This window comes from Sinocyclocheilus grahami, unplaced genomic scaffold (assembly GCF_001515645.1).
Source record: "Sinocyclocheilus grahami isolate Dianchi unplaced genomic scaffold, SAMN03320097.WGS_v1.1 scaffold961.1, whole genome shotgun sequence".
Classification (NCBI taxonomy): domain Eukaryota; kingdom Metazoa; phylum Chordata; class Actinopteri; order Cypriniformes; family Cyprinidae; genus Sinocyclocheilus; species Sinocyclocheilus grahami.
In genome coordinates this window covers 304,846-322,074 of record NW_015506140.1, presented here as the reverse complement: position 1 = coordinate 322,074, position 17,229 = coordinate 304,846, and the positions used below count along the sequence as shown (strand labels likewise).

At 38.1% G+C, this 17,229-nt stretch overlaps 1 protein-coding gene across 5 annotated transcripts in view; it reads right to left on the bottom strand.

Annotated features, from left to right (window-relative positions):
- Nucleotides 1–17,229, bottom strand: part of nlgn2a (neuroligin 2a) — a 226,299-nt gene that overhangs the window by 90,619 nt on the left and 118,451 nt on the right. For 4 of the 5 annotated variants that reach the window (XM_016249931.1, XM_016249933.1, XM_016249930.1 and 1 more), the window contains one exon: nucleotides 11,881–11,934. The exons of the other annotated variant lie outside the window; for it this stretch is intronic. In XM_016249931.1, the coding sequence (XP_016105417.1) occupies nucleotides 11,881–11,934 (54 nt within the window). The remainder of the gene's footprint in view (nucleotides 1–11,880; nucleotides 11,935–17,229) is intronic. 5 annotated transcript variants of the gene reach the window in all.

The following is a 17,229-nucleotide window of genomic DNA, read 5'->3' as shown; positions in this document are numbered from 1 at the left end:
GGGGGGGGGGGGGGGGGGTCAAATACAGTGAAGAAGAGAGAGAAGCGTTTTTCTCTGAAACAAAGACCTCCCTATCTTTTCATCCCCATGGCCTCCTCATACATCCACAGAAACAAGGGTTCTATTCATCTTATTTATGATCTCCTACTATAGGACTTATGAACGCCATCACTTCTTTCTGTACACTTTTGTTTTCCCCCCCATTTTCATTTTTCAGTTTTCACCACATCCTCCCCCTTCTTCTCTCTATTTATAAACACACATCACCCCAATATTAAAATTCTGTCATAATTTATATTTTTCTGTGGAGCATACAAGGAGAATTTTCACACTTCTCTTTTCCCACACAGTTCTTTTGTCAAGCTTCATGTCTGTCAAGCTCCAAAAGGACAAAAATGCTCTATAAAATTAGTCTATATGACTTGTACATGATATAATTATTCATACAATAACTTTGTGATAAATGGACCTGAAATGTAAGTTATTCACTGATAATCTTACACAACCACTGTGTTTGAGAATCTTTGAACTCTAGCAACAGTTACTGAGTTAAGTGCTCACTTAAAAGGCAGATTATTAATGAATAATGGCTTAAATTTCAATCTGTACCACACAAAAAGATACCATATGGCTTCAGAAGACTTGGAATATAGCACACAAATCATACGGACCACATTTATGTTACTTTTACTGTGTTTTTGGTCATTTTTGGAGCTTGATTTTGGAGCTTGGTTCATGTGGTTACTTTGAACTTACTATGAGCTGCATAATGATTCTTCATAAAATTTTTCATATAAAAAACAACAACTAGGGTACACTAAACCTTTTAAATCTTTCTCATGCTATTACTCGGTACTCGTCTCAGCACTTCTCTCTCTCTCTCCTTGACTTCTTAAAGGGCTTCCAAAATAGCATGCTTAAATTGAGCTGACTTGATTTGTTTTTATTTAAAGAGGATCAATTACTGAGATCTAGTCATGCAGAAGTTGTTCAACCATGAATAACAACCATGCACTTTAACACACACCCAAATCAAACCACACAGGAACTATCACAAAAGCACATATGAAGGACTCATTTTTCAATTCCTTTCTTGCTCATTATTTTTCACCCTCATTCTTTTTCTCCCACTTTCTCTCTTCTCTTTCTCCCTTGCATGCACACTTGTTTATTTCAGGATAATGGCGAGACCAACACTAATAGACTGGACTCTCCTGGCAGTCGTTGTGGGAATGTGTGAGTGCGTGGAGAGGGTGTCCTAATTTAACCTCGTTAAGTCCCTGTCTCCCCTTTCTCCATAAACTTCCCCTCATCCAGCAAGCCCCATTTAATTGGCAGTGAATTCTGAGGGAATCTGAATGGCGGGCCGCTTGACTGGACGAGCTTCATTAAATCTATCTCCATTCTCCTCTCATTTAGATTACAGAGAAGCGCTGTGAAGAGTACCGCTGTCTGGCCTGTTGACAAGAGAGAAGCATCACTGACTGGTGAACCAGAAAAAACACAGCATCCTGTTCAAGCCTGTGACTGGAACCCACATGAATTTACTTTTAGGATTCGCTAGTTCAATACTGAGAAATGAGAAAAAAGTTCCAGAGAAATCTTATCTGCATGTGCTGATGGGTGAATAAGCTTTATTACATGAAATTACTGGCAATTTAAAGACATTTACTGAACACTGCAGTTCTCAATGGAAACACCGACAGATATTGATCAGGATTAAAAAATTTTCAGCTTTATTTTAGGGCCTATTGAAATGCACTGGTAAAGTTTAAAATGTATGTGCACACACACTTATTTTATAGTTTCAATGTCTGTTATTCTAAATGTTATCCGCAATTTATACAGTACATATTACATTTTTGCAGATTATATTGTAAAAGATGTGTAAAAAAGTGATCTCTGACAAAATTCATACAGTGACATACAGAATACATAATTTTTCATACATTCTTAAATACCTTTTTGATGTATAAGCTTATGTTTAAATGTTTGAAATTAGTTTTACAGACAAGCAAAAGTGCCTATGAATTTCTTTACATCATTTATGTAAAATATTCCATAGTAAATAATTTAAAATTAAAATTAGTGACTTTAAAAAATATGATTTTAGCAATATCAAACAATGTATAATTTAAATTAAATAAATAATATATAATTTGTTATTTATAACAATAAATACATAAGTGAAACTCCCCTTTCAATTATGGACTATAAAAATCAAGATATATGTCTTTCAGAAAGAGATGAAACATTTTAGGTGTCTATTGAGAATAATAAAAGAAAGCCAGAAGGAGTCAGTGACACCAAGAGTCTCTGGTTGTGTCCCAGCATATTTATTACTAATCAATACATTTGAATGTTGGAGATGTTGCGAGTACACTGCTGTTTCCCTCTTTGAAAATGTCTGTTGAAAAGCTCGCTGGTGAAACTCAAACATGAATTATTCTATTACAATGTCACTGTGATTTGATCAACACTTGCTCTCTCTCTCTTTCTCTATCTCGCTGTGTCTTTCCCTGCCAGCTCGTCTAACCTGCTCTCTTAGACAGAGATCTGACATAAGTAGGACATACCTCTCTTCCTCTATCTCTACTGTAATGGTTGTACAGGTAAGTGAATCTCTCCTTTCATTCTATTATTTCTGCCTTTAATGTTCCTGTCGGGCCATTTTTCCGGTTCAACACTTTTGTTCTCTCTTTCCTCCCGCCTCACTTTAAATCCTCTAACTTACAAAATGAACAAGCAGTAGATGTTGTTCTGTGGTGTAATGTATAAGTAATGTGTGGGTGGTGGTGTTTGCCCCTAGGCAAACACAACAACACTGTAAGGCGCTGCACTCTGTGGATGATGGAGGTAGGTTCACTAATGCTAATGAAAGAGAACATGCGGATAGTTCAAAGTGACGTGACATGTGGCCAAGTATGGATTTATACTTGGAATTAGTGCTCTGCATTTAACCCATCCAAAGTGCACCCACAGCAGTGAACACACACACATCGTGAACACACACCCGAAGCAGTGGGCAGCCATTTATGCTGCGGCGCCCGGGGAGGAGTTGGGGGTTCAGTGCCTTGCTCAAGGGCACCTCAGTCATGGTATTGAAGGTTGGAGAGAGCGCTGTACACTCCCCCCACCTACAATCCCTGCGAGACTCGAACCCACAACCTTTGTGTTACGAGTCTGACTCTCTAACCATTAGGCCACGACTTCAACAAAGTTAGACATCAGCACTCAAAGTGCGGCACAATTTGTCCCTGAACAGAGATCAGAAAATGTGTTTATAAAAACTGAGAGAATTTCATACATTCTTAAATACCTTTTTGATGTATAAGCTTATGTTTAAATGTTTGAAATTAGTTTTACAGACAAGCAAAAGTGCCTATGAATTTCTTTACATCATTTATGTAAAATATTCCATAGTAAATAATTTAAAATTAAAATTAGTGACTTTAAAAAATATGATTTTAGCAATATCAAACAATGTATAATTTAAATTAAATAAATAATATATAATTTGTTATTTATAACAATAAATACATAAGTGAAACTCCCCTTTCAATTATGGACTATAAAAATCAAGATATATGTCTTTCAGAAAGAGATGAAACATTTTAGGTGTCTATTGAGAATAATAAAAGAAAGCCAGAAGGAGTCAGTGACACCAAGAGTCTCTGGTTGTGTCCCAGCATATTTATTACTAATCAATACATTTGAATGTTGGAGATGTTGCGAGTACACTGCTGTTTCCCTCTTTGAAAATGTCTGTTGAAAAGCTCGCTGGTGAAACTCAAACATGAATTATTCTATTACAATGTCACTGTGATTTGATCAACACTTGCTCTCTCTCTCTTTCTCTATCTCGCTGTGTCTTTCCCTGCCAGCTCGTCTAACCTGCTCTCTTAGACAGAGATCTGACATAAGTAGGACATACCTCTCTTCCTCTATCTCTACTGTAATGGTTGTACAGGTAAGTGAATCTCTCCTTTCATTCTATTATTTCTGCCTTTAATGTTCCTGTCGGGCCATTTTTCCGGTTCAACACTTTTGTTCTCTCTTTCCTCCCGCCTCACTTTAAATCCTCTAACTTACAAAATGAACAAGCAGTAGATGTTGTTCTGTGGTGTAATGTATAAGTAATGTGTGGGTGGTGGTGTTTGCCCCTAGGCAAACACAACAACACTGTAAGGCGCTGCACTCTGTGGATGATGGAGGTAGGTTCACTAATGCTAATGAAAGAGAACATGCGGATAGTTCAAAGTGACGTGACATGTGGCCAAGTATGGATTTATACTTGGAATTAGTGCTCTGCATTTAACCCATCCAAAGTGCACCCACAGCAGTGAACACACACACATCGTGAACACACACCCGAAGCAGTGGGCAGCCATTTATGCTGCGGCGCCCGGGGAGGAGTTGGGGGTTCCGTGCCTTGCTCAAGGGCACCTCAGTCATGGTATTGAAGGTTGGAGAGAGCGCTGTACACTCCCCCCACCTACAATCCCTGCGAGACTCGAACCCACAACCTTTGTGTTACGAGTCTGACTCTCTAACCATTAGGCCACGACTTCAACAAAGTTAGACATCAGCACTCAAAGTGCGGCACAATTTGTCCCTGAACAGAGATCAGAAAATGTGTTTATAAAAACTGAGAGAAAGAGAGAGAGAGAGAGAGAGAGAGAGAGAGAGAGAGAGAGGGATCGGCAAATTGCAAGAGAACATGACGGATCACTCTCTAGATCAGTAGTTCTCAACCCCGCGGCCCGTCACAAATTCAAATGCGGCCTACCATGCTGAACACAATTTAAAAAAATAACTTTCAGTTTTACAATTCATTTTAGTTTTTACATTAATTTAAAAATGTACTAAACAAATATATGCTATAATGTTTTTGTTATGTAAAATAATTTTGTTTTTCATATTATATTTTCAGACATGAGCAGACCTGTACTCACGTAGGCTTACGCATTTAACGAACACTTACAAGTGAACACTTTGGCAGAATTCAATTCAAATAATCATCAGCATCCATTAGTTCGGTAAAATTGAGCATCAGAATGCACACATTTGTTATTAAGGGAGAAAAAAACAAAATGTGGAAAATGCCAGTGAAGGAACGCATACAAACAAGTGTAGTCGCAGCAGTGAAGGTAGGAGAGTGCTGGACTTTCGGCATCAACTCTCGGTTTTCCCCGCCACTCACTTGAAGATGTTCAGGCTAGAGCCCTACACGGGCCTCAAATATATGACGTTCAGGCCCTAGCCTGGCCCTTGGCTGACAGCTTATCAGAATTACCGGCCCGAGCCCGTCTTATATTGAAATTTAGTTGCAAAAAAGTGTTTTCATAATAAAGTATAACAGTTTTAATAACTTTTTTCTTATAACAAAAAGTAACTGCAATACACACAAAAAATGTATGAAGTAAATTATTTCACGCAGATTAAAGTGCAAAAGAATTATAAAGACCAATAGGTAACACCTTACAATAAGATCTTATTAGTTAACCTTAGTTAATGCACTAACATTAACAATGAGCAATAGTTTAATTTGCTACAAAAGTTATTAAAGGTGGGTTAAGCGATTTCTGGTAGCCAATGTTGACATTTGAAATCACCAAAACAAACATGTCCCTACCCCAAAAGGGTCTTGACCCTAATATGATAGCTCCACCCCACACATACGTACACAACCCAGGCAAAGATTAGTTCTGTGAAACAAAGCAAAACCAATGTTACACCGTGTCTACACCGGACGCGAGTGGTAGAGCCCTGCACGGGCCTCAAATTTAGGCCCTAGCCCCGCTCAGGCCCTAGCCCAGCCCGTGTCTGCCAGCTTATCAGAATTACCGGCCCAAGACCGTCTTTTTTCCCCCTTCTCCCAAAACAGCTTATACTACTGTTTCAGCCATTAAAATAGCTCAGTTTTGTATGTTTAGTTTTTTTATTAAGTTAATTTAGAAGAACGTTTGGAGCATTTTTTGGTCTTAAATATGAGTTTTTGTTTTTTAAAGTAACGACCAAGTGGCCAGCGGCAGACAGTAAACTGATCATAGCCTATGTTTGATCAATTTAGTCTTCTCAAATCATCACGACTTGCCTAAAATAAAATCTATAGATATAAAACAGTTCAAGCATATAACAATGTTTTAACGTTAAACCTAGATAAATGTGCGCTATATCCAATAGTTTGTGCGGAGAGTGGAAGCTAAAGCACGCTTTGCAGGACATGGAAGCACCAGCGCGATCACTTGCATTTTTTTCAGTGGATATCAAACATGATGCGCTTTCTGCCGTCTCGTCTTGAACAGGAGTGCTTACAAAAATGAACCGAAACCCAGCAAAAACATGCCACACAGACATGATAAATATATCTATAGAAAGCTTTAAATTACTACTTAGCTAAATAAAACAAATCAAAAACAAAAACTCTTTAATTATAATCATAATCCGTAAAAATGCATAGGATCGACAACTTTCCTTGCGAAACCGACTCAGAAAACACTAGTTTATTTGTAAATAATTCAAATATCTCCTTACTGTTTCCCCCCTGACACATTCATGGTAATTACTTTTGCTGGTGCTTTGCGGCAAGCTTATAAGCCTATTGTGAGCCTATTTGAACGCAGAACTGTTCAGCTGCACTGACAGCAAGCTCGCTGCTGCTGGACACTAAACATGTCGATCTCGTGTTGCATGGCACGGTCTCATGTTGTTTCCACCAGTGCAGCAAAATTTTTTTTCATCACTAATTGATGGATGTCTAAAATATAAAAATAGGAGAAGCCTAAAACAAGCCCGATGCCCGGCCCGTGTCTGAACTATGACTTGAAAATTGTCCCGAAGCCTGGCCCGAGGGGCATAAAAAAAGTCGGGGCCCGTTGGGCCCGGGCTGAAATGCAGGGCTCTAGTTCAGGCAAAAGGAAAGACCTATAACTATGCAGCAATCATTCTTAATTGCAGAAATGTGGCAAAACATCTCTGGAGAGAACCTCAGATTATTACATTTGAACGTGCTTTCCATATTTGGATCAACATAGGCTACATTTGTGAATGCACATTTTCTGCAATGTCGCGCGTCTTACAGACTGCAACTTACAATCGCAACTTCATTGTGCTGTTACTCCTTTCGAGCCGAATTTCACAAAATTGGTCAGCTCCTGACAGCATCAGGTGTTTTATTAATGGTGAGTATAATTATTTATTTATTTTTCAATGAACGTAATCGATTAAATATCATAATATTTAGGCTATAATAGGCTATTATAAATCTGGTTGGTTTGTATTGGTGACGTAATGTGTAAATGATATGCGTGCGGCCCGTGAGACTTGCACGTGATGTGAGACTTGGACCATAGTGCAGCCCAGTGGAAAAAAAGGTTGAGAACCACTGCACTAGGTGATTCCAGCTCAGCACCTTCATCAGACACAGCACGAGTGCACAAACATACACACACACACACACACGCACACACACACACATACACACACACACACACACACGCACGCGCGCACACACACACGCACACACACACACACACCACACTCTGTGTCACACAATCAATCCCAAAGGGAACTCTGTGTGTGTGTGTTTGTGTGTGCGTTCAGGTCGACAGCAAATCTATTGCTTGCAGGAGTGTGTCGGCACTTCTGTGGCACTAGAGTTCTAATGATGAATGTATGTGCAGTCCTGAACACTGTAGAGGTTACAGAACATCTCATCACGATGTGTCAACAACAGCAAAGTTAGTTTTCAATGGTCTCTTTGCAAACTTAAACTATGCTACTTCCTATTATGTAGCTTATATTATGCTGCATAAATATTTTTCAAAAAAATTGAGAAGACAAAATGCTTAGATGTCAAATATAAAAAAATATTGAGAATATGATCAATTAGGCCTAAATCTGGAGGCAAACTCTGACAGGTGCCTTTTAGCTCAAGTAAATAAACGAGCAAATCTATATGCTGTGGAATCATCCCACTTGTAGAGATTTGCTGTCAATTTGTTTTTATCTGAAGGATTGCTGTCCTACTTAAACATATAGCACATAACGTCTTGTCACCAGAGTTGTTACTGTTAACTAAAACTAAAACTATAAAAAATGGCTTTCCTTAATTTAAATAAAGCTGAAATAAAATAAAACCATTTAACTTAAAAAAAAAAAAGAGTAGCCTTGGCAACTAACGGAATTAAAATTAATTTAAGTTGAAGTACTAAGATTATGAAAATGGAAATTAAAAATAAAGTTAAATAGAAAAAAACTAAACAAAAAGCACATAACAAAATGACTAAAACAAGCTAAAATTAAAATAAGTATTATTTATAGTATATAAATTAAATTAAACCAACACTGCTTCTCACTATACGCATCTTAAAGGAGACATATGTCCCTTTTTACAATATGTAATATAAGTCTCTGGTGTCCCCAGAATGTGTCTGTGAAGTTTCAGCTCAAAATACTCCACAAATCATTTATTATATAATTTTGAAAATATCTATTTTGAGTGGAAGCAGAAACACGCTGTTTTTCGGGCCTGTCTCTTTAAATGCAAATGAGCTGCTGCTCCCAGCCCCCTTTTCCAGAATAGAGCTGCGCCGTTACAGCTCGTACCTGCTAAAAACATCTGTTCTGGTTCTGATTATCATGTTTATCGCGCTGAAATCATGCGTTTTAAACCATATGAGTTTAAACTTCTGATATACGGTTTTCTGAGAGCACTCATTGGAAGCACACGGACAGAAAGTGGCTGTCACAGCATGTGAGTACTAAACTAAGTTCTCATTCACACACAAGTTTACGTTAAAAACACACGTGAGTTACAAAAAACAGTCGGTTATGTCTGTGAAGGTAAACAGCTGGGAAATAAATTGCATGTTTATTTTAGATCTGTGTGGCAGCAGATATATACATTAAATAAATCAATAAATCCACTTGTCTCTGAGGCTGGGACTCTAAATAGTGTTCTGTGTTCGTCTGTGCAGCCAAAGACAGAACAGTTAGCGTGTTTAGCTCAAACCTTCGTCATAGCATTAGAACTAGAACACCGTTGTCGCTTGCGAAAATAATTGTCCTTTGAGCATGTGATGCATCATTTCCCATGACGTCTGGTTATACTACACTGATGTTGTTTTTGGTCACTCTCCCTTATCATATTTATGAGATGTAATTTTTTTAAATAGTGACTGATTTAAATGAGGCTGTGAGTGACAATGAGCTGCACTAGAAAATGTATTCTGTCATATGGACAAATATAAAAAAAAGGCCAGCAAATTGTGGAAAGAAGTTAAGATACAACTACTGCCAAACACACCACCCAATCTAGCTTTGTTATGCTTAACTACACAAAGTTGTGCTGCTGCACTATGGTTGAAGCTCCTCAACCAATCAGCCGCTGATTGCAGTTGCCACAGTTTTGTAATTCAGGGTAACCATCCGTGAAAAACTTGTTCATTAACCAATGAAGAACAACCTTAAAAATAAACCTATTCTAATATATTTCAAAATAAATACTATATATGTATATAAAAAAATAAACAAAATTGCTGTAATAAAATTATACTGACCCCAAACGTTTGAATGGTTGTGTATATGTTATAATTTAATGATAGTAAAAGACACAACTCTTATTTCTCACATTATTTTACATTAAATTTAAAAATAGTTTTTGCATTGCCAAAGCTGTCAGTAAACTTTGGAACTGACAAATATGGGGAATTGTATGAACATTTTTGGTTGTTTAGATTACATGGGAACATATCTCTAAATATAATAATAATAATAAACAAAACAAAAAAAAATAATAAAAAACCTGGCTGATAAACTGGTTTATGAGTAATAAGATTAACTGATCTCCAAACCTTAAAAAACATGAACATTCTTTCAGCTCTGTTGCGTAAGTCTCATATATACTAAAAGGAAAGACCCTGAGTGAGGTGAGCCATGAACAGCATAACCCCTAAACAGATGGCTTATATCATAGCAGTTAGGTCTGTTGTGGACAGGGATGCATGGATTCAGGGTCCTAAAGTCTTTGCTTTTCAATCCACCTGATCTAGACTGAAGTGTTGATAGACTGGTGTTGAGTGAGAGGTCGTGCTCGATGCTGTCTGGCTGAACAATTTATAAAGTGTGCGTGACACAGATGGAGCGTGAGAGATGGTGGAGAAAGTGAGCATGAAGCTGTATATTTCAAGTGTGTTTGAGTGTGTGTTCACTTTGATAATGATGTGACACAGCCTGAATAATGAGCTGGGCTCAGGTGGACACACACCTTTATCTCGACACTTGGCCTTCGGCTGAAGCTTACACTAATCACACACTCACTCACTCGGACACATGCACAAACTCGTGCTCAGATGTCACTCTTTCTCCCTCAGCAATAAATCGATCCTGTTTTCAGCAGCTTAACACTGCCATGTTCACAAATAGCATTTCCCATAAACACCTGACACTCACATACATTTACCTATTGTAGCTAAATGAAGACAGAACTCTATTGCTTGTACCAAAGCTAATTATGTTGATGATAGACCAAACCTCAACCAACCAAACCCCAAAACTCAAAATTTTAATGATTTATAAAGTTTGTGTTTCCTACTAAGGACAACCTCATTTTGTCATTTTTGCCCCATCTGTAAAAAAAAAAAAGAAAAAGTCCACAGACCTAATCTGGCAAAATATACAAACCCAATTCCAAAAAAATTGGGACGCTGTACAAATAATTGTCCTATCTGTTTTTATTCACAATTTGTACAGTGTCCCAACTTTTTTGGAATCGGGTTTGTACTTCCTTTAGTAAAACAATTCATAAGTAAACATACATACTAATTATGTTAACTTGTAAAAAAATATTAAACTGTATATAATTATATCTTTTATTTATGATTTGACAAATGGACAGATGGACATTCACATTCAATCTCTGTGGCTGTCCTTCATCCCAGATCTTTTTTCTCCACACTTATCTTCATAATCTATTAATGAAGTGGTAATGCAGACTAGTCATGACTGGGTTATAGTTAGATTAGTTATATTCAGTACTAATTACAATCAAATGGGTCAATAATTCAGTTCTAGAGAGGCCACAAGCTTTTAAGGATCCTTTTTAAGGAAGCTTTTTGCATTTTATCAATACAATAAAACCAATGAGTGCCAATTTGCATGAAAGTTATTTTCAGAGCTTTTCCAATCCTATTTTTTCACATTATCAAAGAACTATAAAAAACCCGGCAAGAATGAGAGGGAAGAAGAAGAAGAAAAAAAAACTTTCGTAAACACAAGAAAGAACATCAGGGCAAAAAAACACACACTGCTCTTAAGAAAAGAGCTAAAAAAGGACATTAATAGCAATATCCAAGATAAAAGAGGACAACATGTGCTGATCCATGTGTGTGTGTGTATCTGTGTTTTTCTGGCTTTTCTCCCCATGGTAGCATTTTATTTCTTAGATTTATTGACTGGTCTTTACTACCGCATCCAGAGAACTATTCACACTGACAAAACACGGTGAAAAGTTGGAGATAAGTTTAAAGCCTAATAATCGCTCTGAGTCTTGAAAAACATTATAAAGCAACTGCTGTAAAATTGTGCTTCAGACAGCACTATCGGAGTATTACATTTCAAAACCACAGTTCTTCTCTCATTTAATGAAAATACTGTGTTTTTTCTGCCATCGTCTACAACTTTCAGAAGTTGCATGTCTCTCTTCAAAGTCAAAGAGAAAGTTTTAGCTCATTGCACACAGACATACACATACATATATGCACTCGTGGTTCATATACTCTTCATCACTACCAAGGAAAGGCTGTTTGCTTTTTCATTTTCCAAAAAAGACTTTTCTAAAAAAGACAAGAAAAAAGGAAAAACATGCAACAAAAATACCTTCATCTCGTGGCTGGTTCAGTGTCGATTCATCATGTTTTTTTGTGAGTGGACCTAGGGTTAAGACAAAAAGGAGGGAAAAAGAGAAAAGAGAAAATTCAAAAAAAGATTACTGTGGCAAGAGAAAAATCAAAAAAGAAAACAAGAAAGAGCAAAAAACAAGAAATCAGCAAGAGGTTATTGTTCTCATTCTGTTCAAAAGGTGACAAAAAAGAAAAGCAAAGGCAAACAACAAAAAGCATCATAAACACAGAATATCAAGAAAGACACAAATCGGCTACAAGATCAAAGTTTGATGTTAGCTCTGTGAATATTCTCTCTCGCCATTGTTCTGCTGCGGCTCGCAGGCCTTTCATTAACTCCAGCTTTACTTGATACCGTTCTGACGGCTTGTTTGGATTCCGGGGATGAAGGAAAAATCAATGTGGAGGAATCAGGAAGTAACCTCTGAGGTATAAAAAACAAGAATTCCCATTCCCACCTCAGTCCCACCTCCCTTCTCTGACGTTCTTCGTGCTCTGGTCAAGCTATCAACCGCCTCGCTTTGAAAATATGAGAGGTGGTAGAGAAGAGGACCTGAGGGAAGGAGGGCATAACACACCAGGCACGTGTTCATGTTCTCACACAAACACCCTCTAGGGAAACAGGAACAGAGGGTGCTTTGCTCGCACATACACACACACACAGTGTTGACACTCTTGTCTTTGTGTGCAAACCGTGAAGTTTAGCATTTCTATACATACACAGCACAAAAATAAATGTTTAACACAAAAACAATGGGATAAGGAGAAAAAAGGTCGGTGGTTTTACAGAATTCAAAGGAAAGTGGGAGAGATGAGAAGTGCAGGGAAAAACAGAAGAGATGAGATCGTAATATCGAGGATGAGATTTGGACACACAAGACTAAATAGTACACTTTTTAAAATGGGTAAACATGATACGGGAAGGTGTGGATTTTTTGGACAAGAAGAAACAGTGGAACATGTTATATTGTACTGTCAGAAATATGAGACTGAAAGAAGGATGCTAATGCAAAATTTAGAAAAAATAAAAATGCAATTTATACCGAGATATATTTTACAAAATAATTAATGGAATGAATGCTATGGTTTTATTTTTCAGTTCCTTAAAATAACTAATTTGTGGGAGAGAATTTAAAAAAAAGAAGGAAAATTGGGAAGGAAGTAAATTTTTGATCCACACCCCATTCCAGTTGGTGGCGGAAATACACCATTTTGTTGTTTGTCAACCGCCAATAAAATTTCAAGAAGAAGAAGAAGAAGAAATGTTTAACACCAGAAAAAAAGTGTTCTGCATGTTTGTGATCAAAAATATACTCATTTCATTTAACCTTTGAAACTCTTGTTTCAAAAGACTGAGACCACAATGAAAATCTGGGATTCATTATCTAAATTAAACTGGTAAATAAACAGAATGTTAAAAAAAAGACTCTTTTTTTTTGTGTTCCAAAAAATTTTATTGTTGGTTTATGCTAATTAGATTTTCACTAGTGGTCTCAGGTTTCTGAATTCTAGTGTAAACTAAACAAGTGCAGATAGATGAGGAAGAGTATAAATGAGTGTAACTTCAAGAAACAAATCATTTTTGGTCCTCAAATAACAATTCTTGTTATTATCAATGTAAAAAAAAAAAAGATTTTTGTGGAAACCATTATACTTTTTTCTTTGATAAACAGTATTTATTTGAAATAGAAATCTTTTGTAACATTCTAAATATCTTTACTGTCACATTTGATCAATTTAATACAACCTTGCAGAATCAAAATAGCATCTCGGGTTTCTAAATTTCACTGTAAACTAAACGGGTGCAGATAGAAGTGGAAAAGTAGAAAGGAGTGTAACTTCACAAAACAAATCATTTTTGTCAGTGAATGCATTATAAAGATATTTTTAGACCCCTTTTATACTTCTTTCTGTGTGAGTTGACCTGAAAAATGCCTGTCAAAGAGAGAGAGAGAGAGAGAGAGAGTGTAAAAGAGAGAGATACATATAGAAAAATAATGAAGAGTTCTCTTTACTGGACATGGCTTTCCTTCCCCGACATTAAAGAGGAAAAAGGTAAGAGTGCATGTATGTGTGAGAGAAAGAGGTCAAATCACTCTCGCTCTGGTAGAGATGGAGAGTAAAATCAGGGGACAATGTGTGTATTTGCTGACAGAGTAACATCATGTCAATCAAACACACAAGAACGGCAGTCTGGCCAAACAGGAAGTGCCATCTGCTACAGAGTTTACAGGCGCATCTGTGAGTCCACTACTGTCTCCCCTTTCCTGCGATGACGGGAATACTCTATGGACCGCTTGGTGACAGAAGATAATCTGATTGGGTGGAAAACAAAATGACAGGATGTGGAAGCCAAATTTAATGAGATTCAATCAAGGTTATTGCGTGTGAGCATTAAAAAAGAGGAGGGATTGTTATATAAAGTTTGAATTTCGGCAATTTCTCTTATTATTGCACTATAATGCGTCCTACTTTTGTTCATAATCATTGAGGACTCAATGCTGTGCTTAGTTTGCATCCATTTCCCACCCTTATATAAATGAAGGTCAAAAAAATAACATTTTGCATAAAAGATATGTATATACATTTAGCCATTGTACGCAATAAAGGGTAACAGAAATAGAAATCTTTTGTAAAAATATATTTACTTTCTGAATTTAATGCATCCTTGCTATATATAAGTATTAATTTCTTACAAAAAAGACCCCAAATGTTTGAATGATAGTGTACACACACACACACACACACACACACACACATACACAGTGAGCCATTTTCCTAATTTCTTCATTATTATAATTTCTCCATATATAGACTTATTGTCTCAGGATGGCTCTTCAACCTTCCAAAATCAATTTAATCCAATCCAAGAGGCTAATTTCTACTTTCCACTCTCTGATTTTTATCTGGATGGAGATATTGCGCCCAAATTCATCCTCCTCCAATCCATTTGACCGTCTCTTGCCTCTCTCATATTAATTTTTTCTCTTTCCTCTGCTGCATGCCTCCCATCCAATTTTTTTTCTGATCATCTCTCCTCATCATTTCTCTCCTCATAACCTCTTTTTCCAAGCCTATCTTCTCTCTATTCTCTTTGGTGAAGTGCTTATGCAATCTTTTATTTCAGCCCCAGTTCCTGGTGCTGACCTTGCTCTGCCTGCTGGCCTTAACAGGGCAGCTGACACCAGCAAACGCCCAATGCGATAATGTGTGCACATGATGCTCTTCTGATTTAGCACATATGCACATAATTTGCGCATGTGTGAATGTGGTTATCACTTGATCTGTACTTGTTGAGATGTTTGTGGTATGAAGGTTTGTTCAAGGCAATTTGTTTATCATTTTGCATGTGTGTGTCTATATGGTATAAACATGTAAACTCATGCCTTTACATGTATGCATGCATGTGATTGTGTGTATGTGTGTATACGTGACCAAAAGCAGATGAACGCTACGCAGGAGTTACACGAGGTCGCTGTTTTGCATGGATGAGCTGTTCACACATACACACACATGCATTCACACACACACACAGCGAGCCTCATCAGCAGATGCCAGTCGAATTACACACTCCCTCGGTGTTAGATGTCAGGGCTTGTAATCAGGCAGACCACAGGTGTCTGTGGACCGGAACGTTCTTGTAGGAATCTACCCTCTCCTCTGATATCCCAAACGGGGGATATGAGTTCAATCTGCTACCTGTGGCTCACCCTCTTTACAGAAATATGATTCAGAAAATCAGCTTGAAAGAGGAATGAGATAGACAGATGGCTTCCACCTGATGTCTTCATGCCTCTCAGCTTCTCCTGAGTGGAAATGGGTAGAAATTAGAGCGGAGATGGGAAGAGGTGTAGAAGAGATGGTCCATTTTTTATTTTAGTTCTAGTTTTAGTAATTTAGTTGCATATTTTTGCTATTTTTTATTAGTTTTTTTCTTTCTTAAAAATATGCATAAATTTAGTTTTTATTCATTTTGTTTAGGTTTTAGTTTTAGTTGTTTTAGCACATCAATTTAAACTAAATGAAAATGAGAAATGTTGCCCTGGCATCAAGATGAAAAAAAAAAGCCTAATAAGTTTCAGATTTTTTAAATATTATTTCCGTTATCCTTTATTTCAATTCAAGTAACAAAACTATTTTTTTTATGGTTTTAGTTTTAGTTAACTATAATAACCCTCTCTATCTCTAGATAGAGAGACAGAAAGTCTTATGATGGTACAGTAATAGTATCAGTTTCAGGGTGTTAGGGTTAGCCTATTATGAAAATATGACTTAATATTAAAGTCTAAATGTAAAATTTTTCTGAGTGAAACTGAACATTCAATAAGGAAAAAGATGGGACTTGATTGATATACAATCAGAAAATTGATTAAATGGCTGGCTATACATATCAGAAAGGTGTCACGATACGCTGCCGGAAGGAACGATGGAGACGTAAAATAGCAAACACAGTCTTTTATCAAATCCAAACAGGGGTAATCCACACCAGGAATAGAAGATGACACATGTTCACAACATGTAGACCCGACAAACACAGACTGAACAGACTTGGGCTTAAATACACAGGATAACGAGGGAATTGGGAGGAACACAGGTGAATAGAATGAATAATTAAGAGACAACGAGGACAGGAACAGGAACGACCAAATAAGGGCAAATGAGGGAGAAACTGGGTCACAGAGAGCACATGGGGAGAAAAACACAACAAAGACAGTCCAATCCTGACATTTCGCACCCCTCCAGGAAGGCGCGTCCTCGCGCCGTAGAACCAACAGAGGGAGGGATGGGTGGGAACTGGGAGGAGGCTCAGTAGGACAGACAGACACCCAGGAGGGGGCCAGCAGACAGAGGAGGAAACAGGAGGGAGCATGCGGTGCCAGGTGGGACCCAGGCCACATCCATGAAAGCGACCCACGGTGGCGCTGACGGAGGGAGGAGCCATGGAGGAGGAAGGGCTGACGACTCCAGGGGGCCAACCGACTGCGGCAGAGCAGGTGGCAGAGGCGCCTGATGCGGTGACGGAGAGCCGATGAGCCAGGGCGACGGGGAGGATCCGGAGGGCCAAGGCGAAGCAGATGGCTCCGGTCGACCGAGGCGGGGATCCAGAAGGCCGCAGTGGAGCTGGACGACAGAGGACTGAGGAGGAGCCGAAGGGATGGAGGAGCCTGACAGAGCCGGAGGGACGAGGCGCAGCCAGAGGAGTGGAGTCCCGAGGTGATGGATGGTCAACGACAGACCAAGGAGGAGCCGGAGGGATGAGGGAGCCCGGTGGAGCTAGTGGACTGATGGGCCATGTCAGAGAGGAGGGAGCTAGGAGCCATGGTGG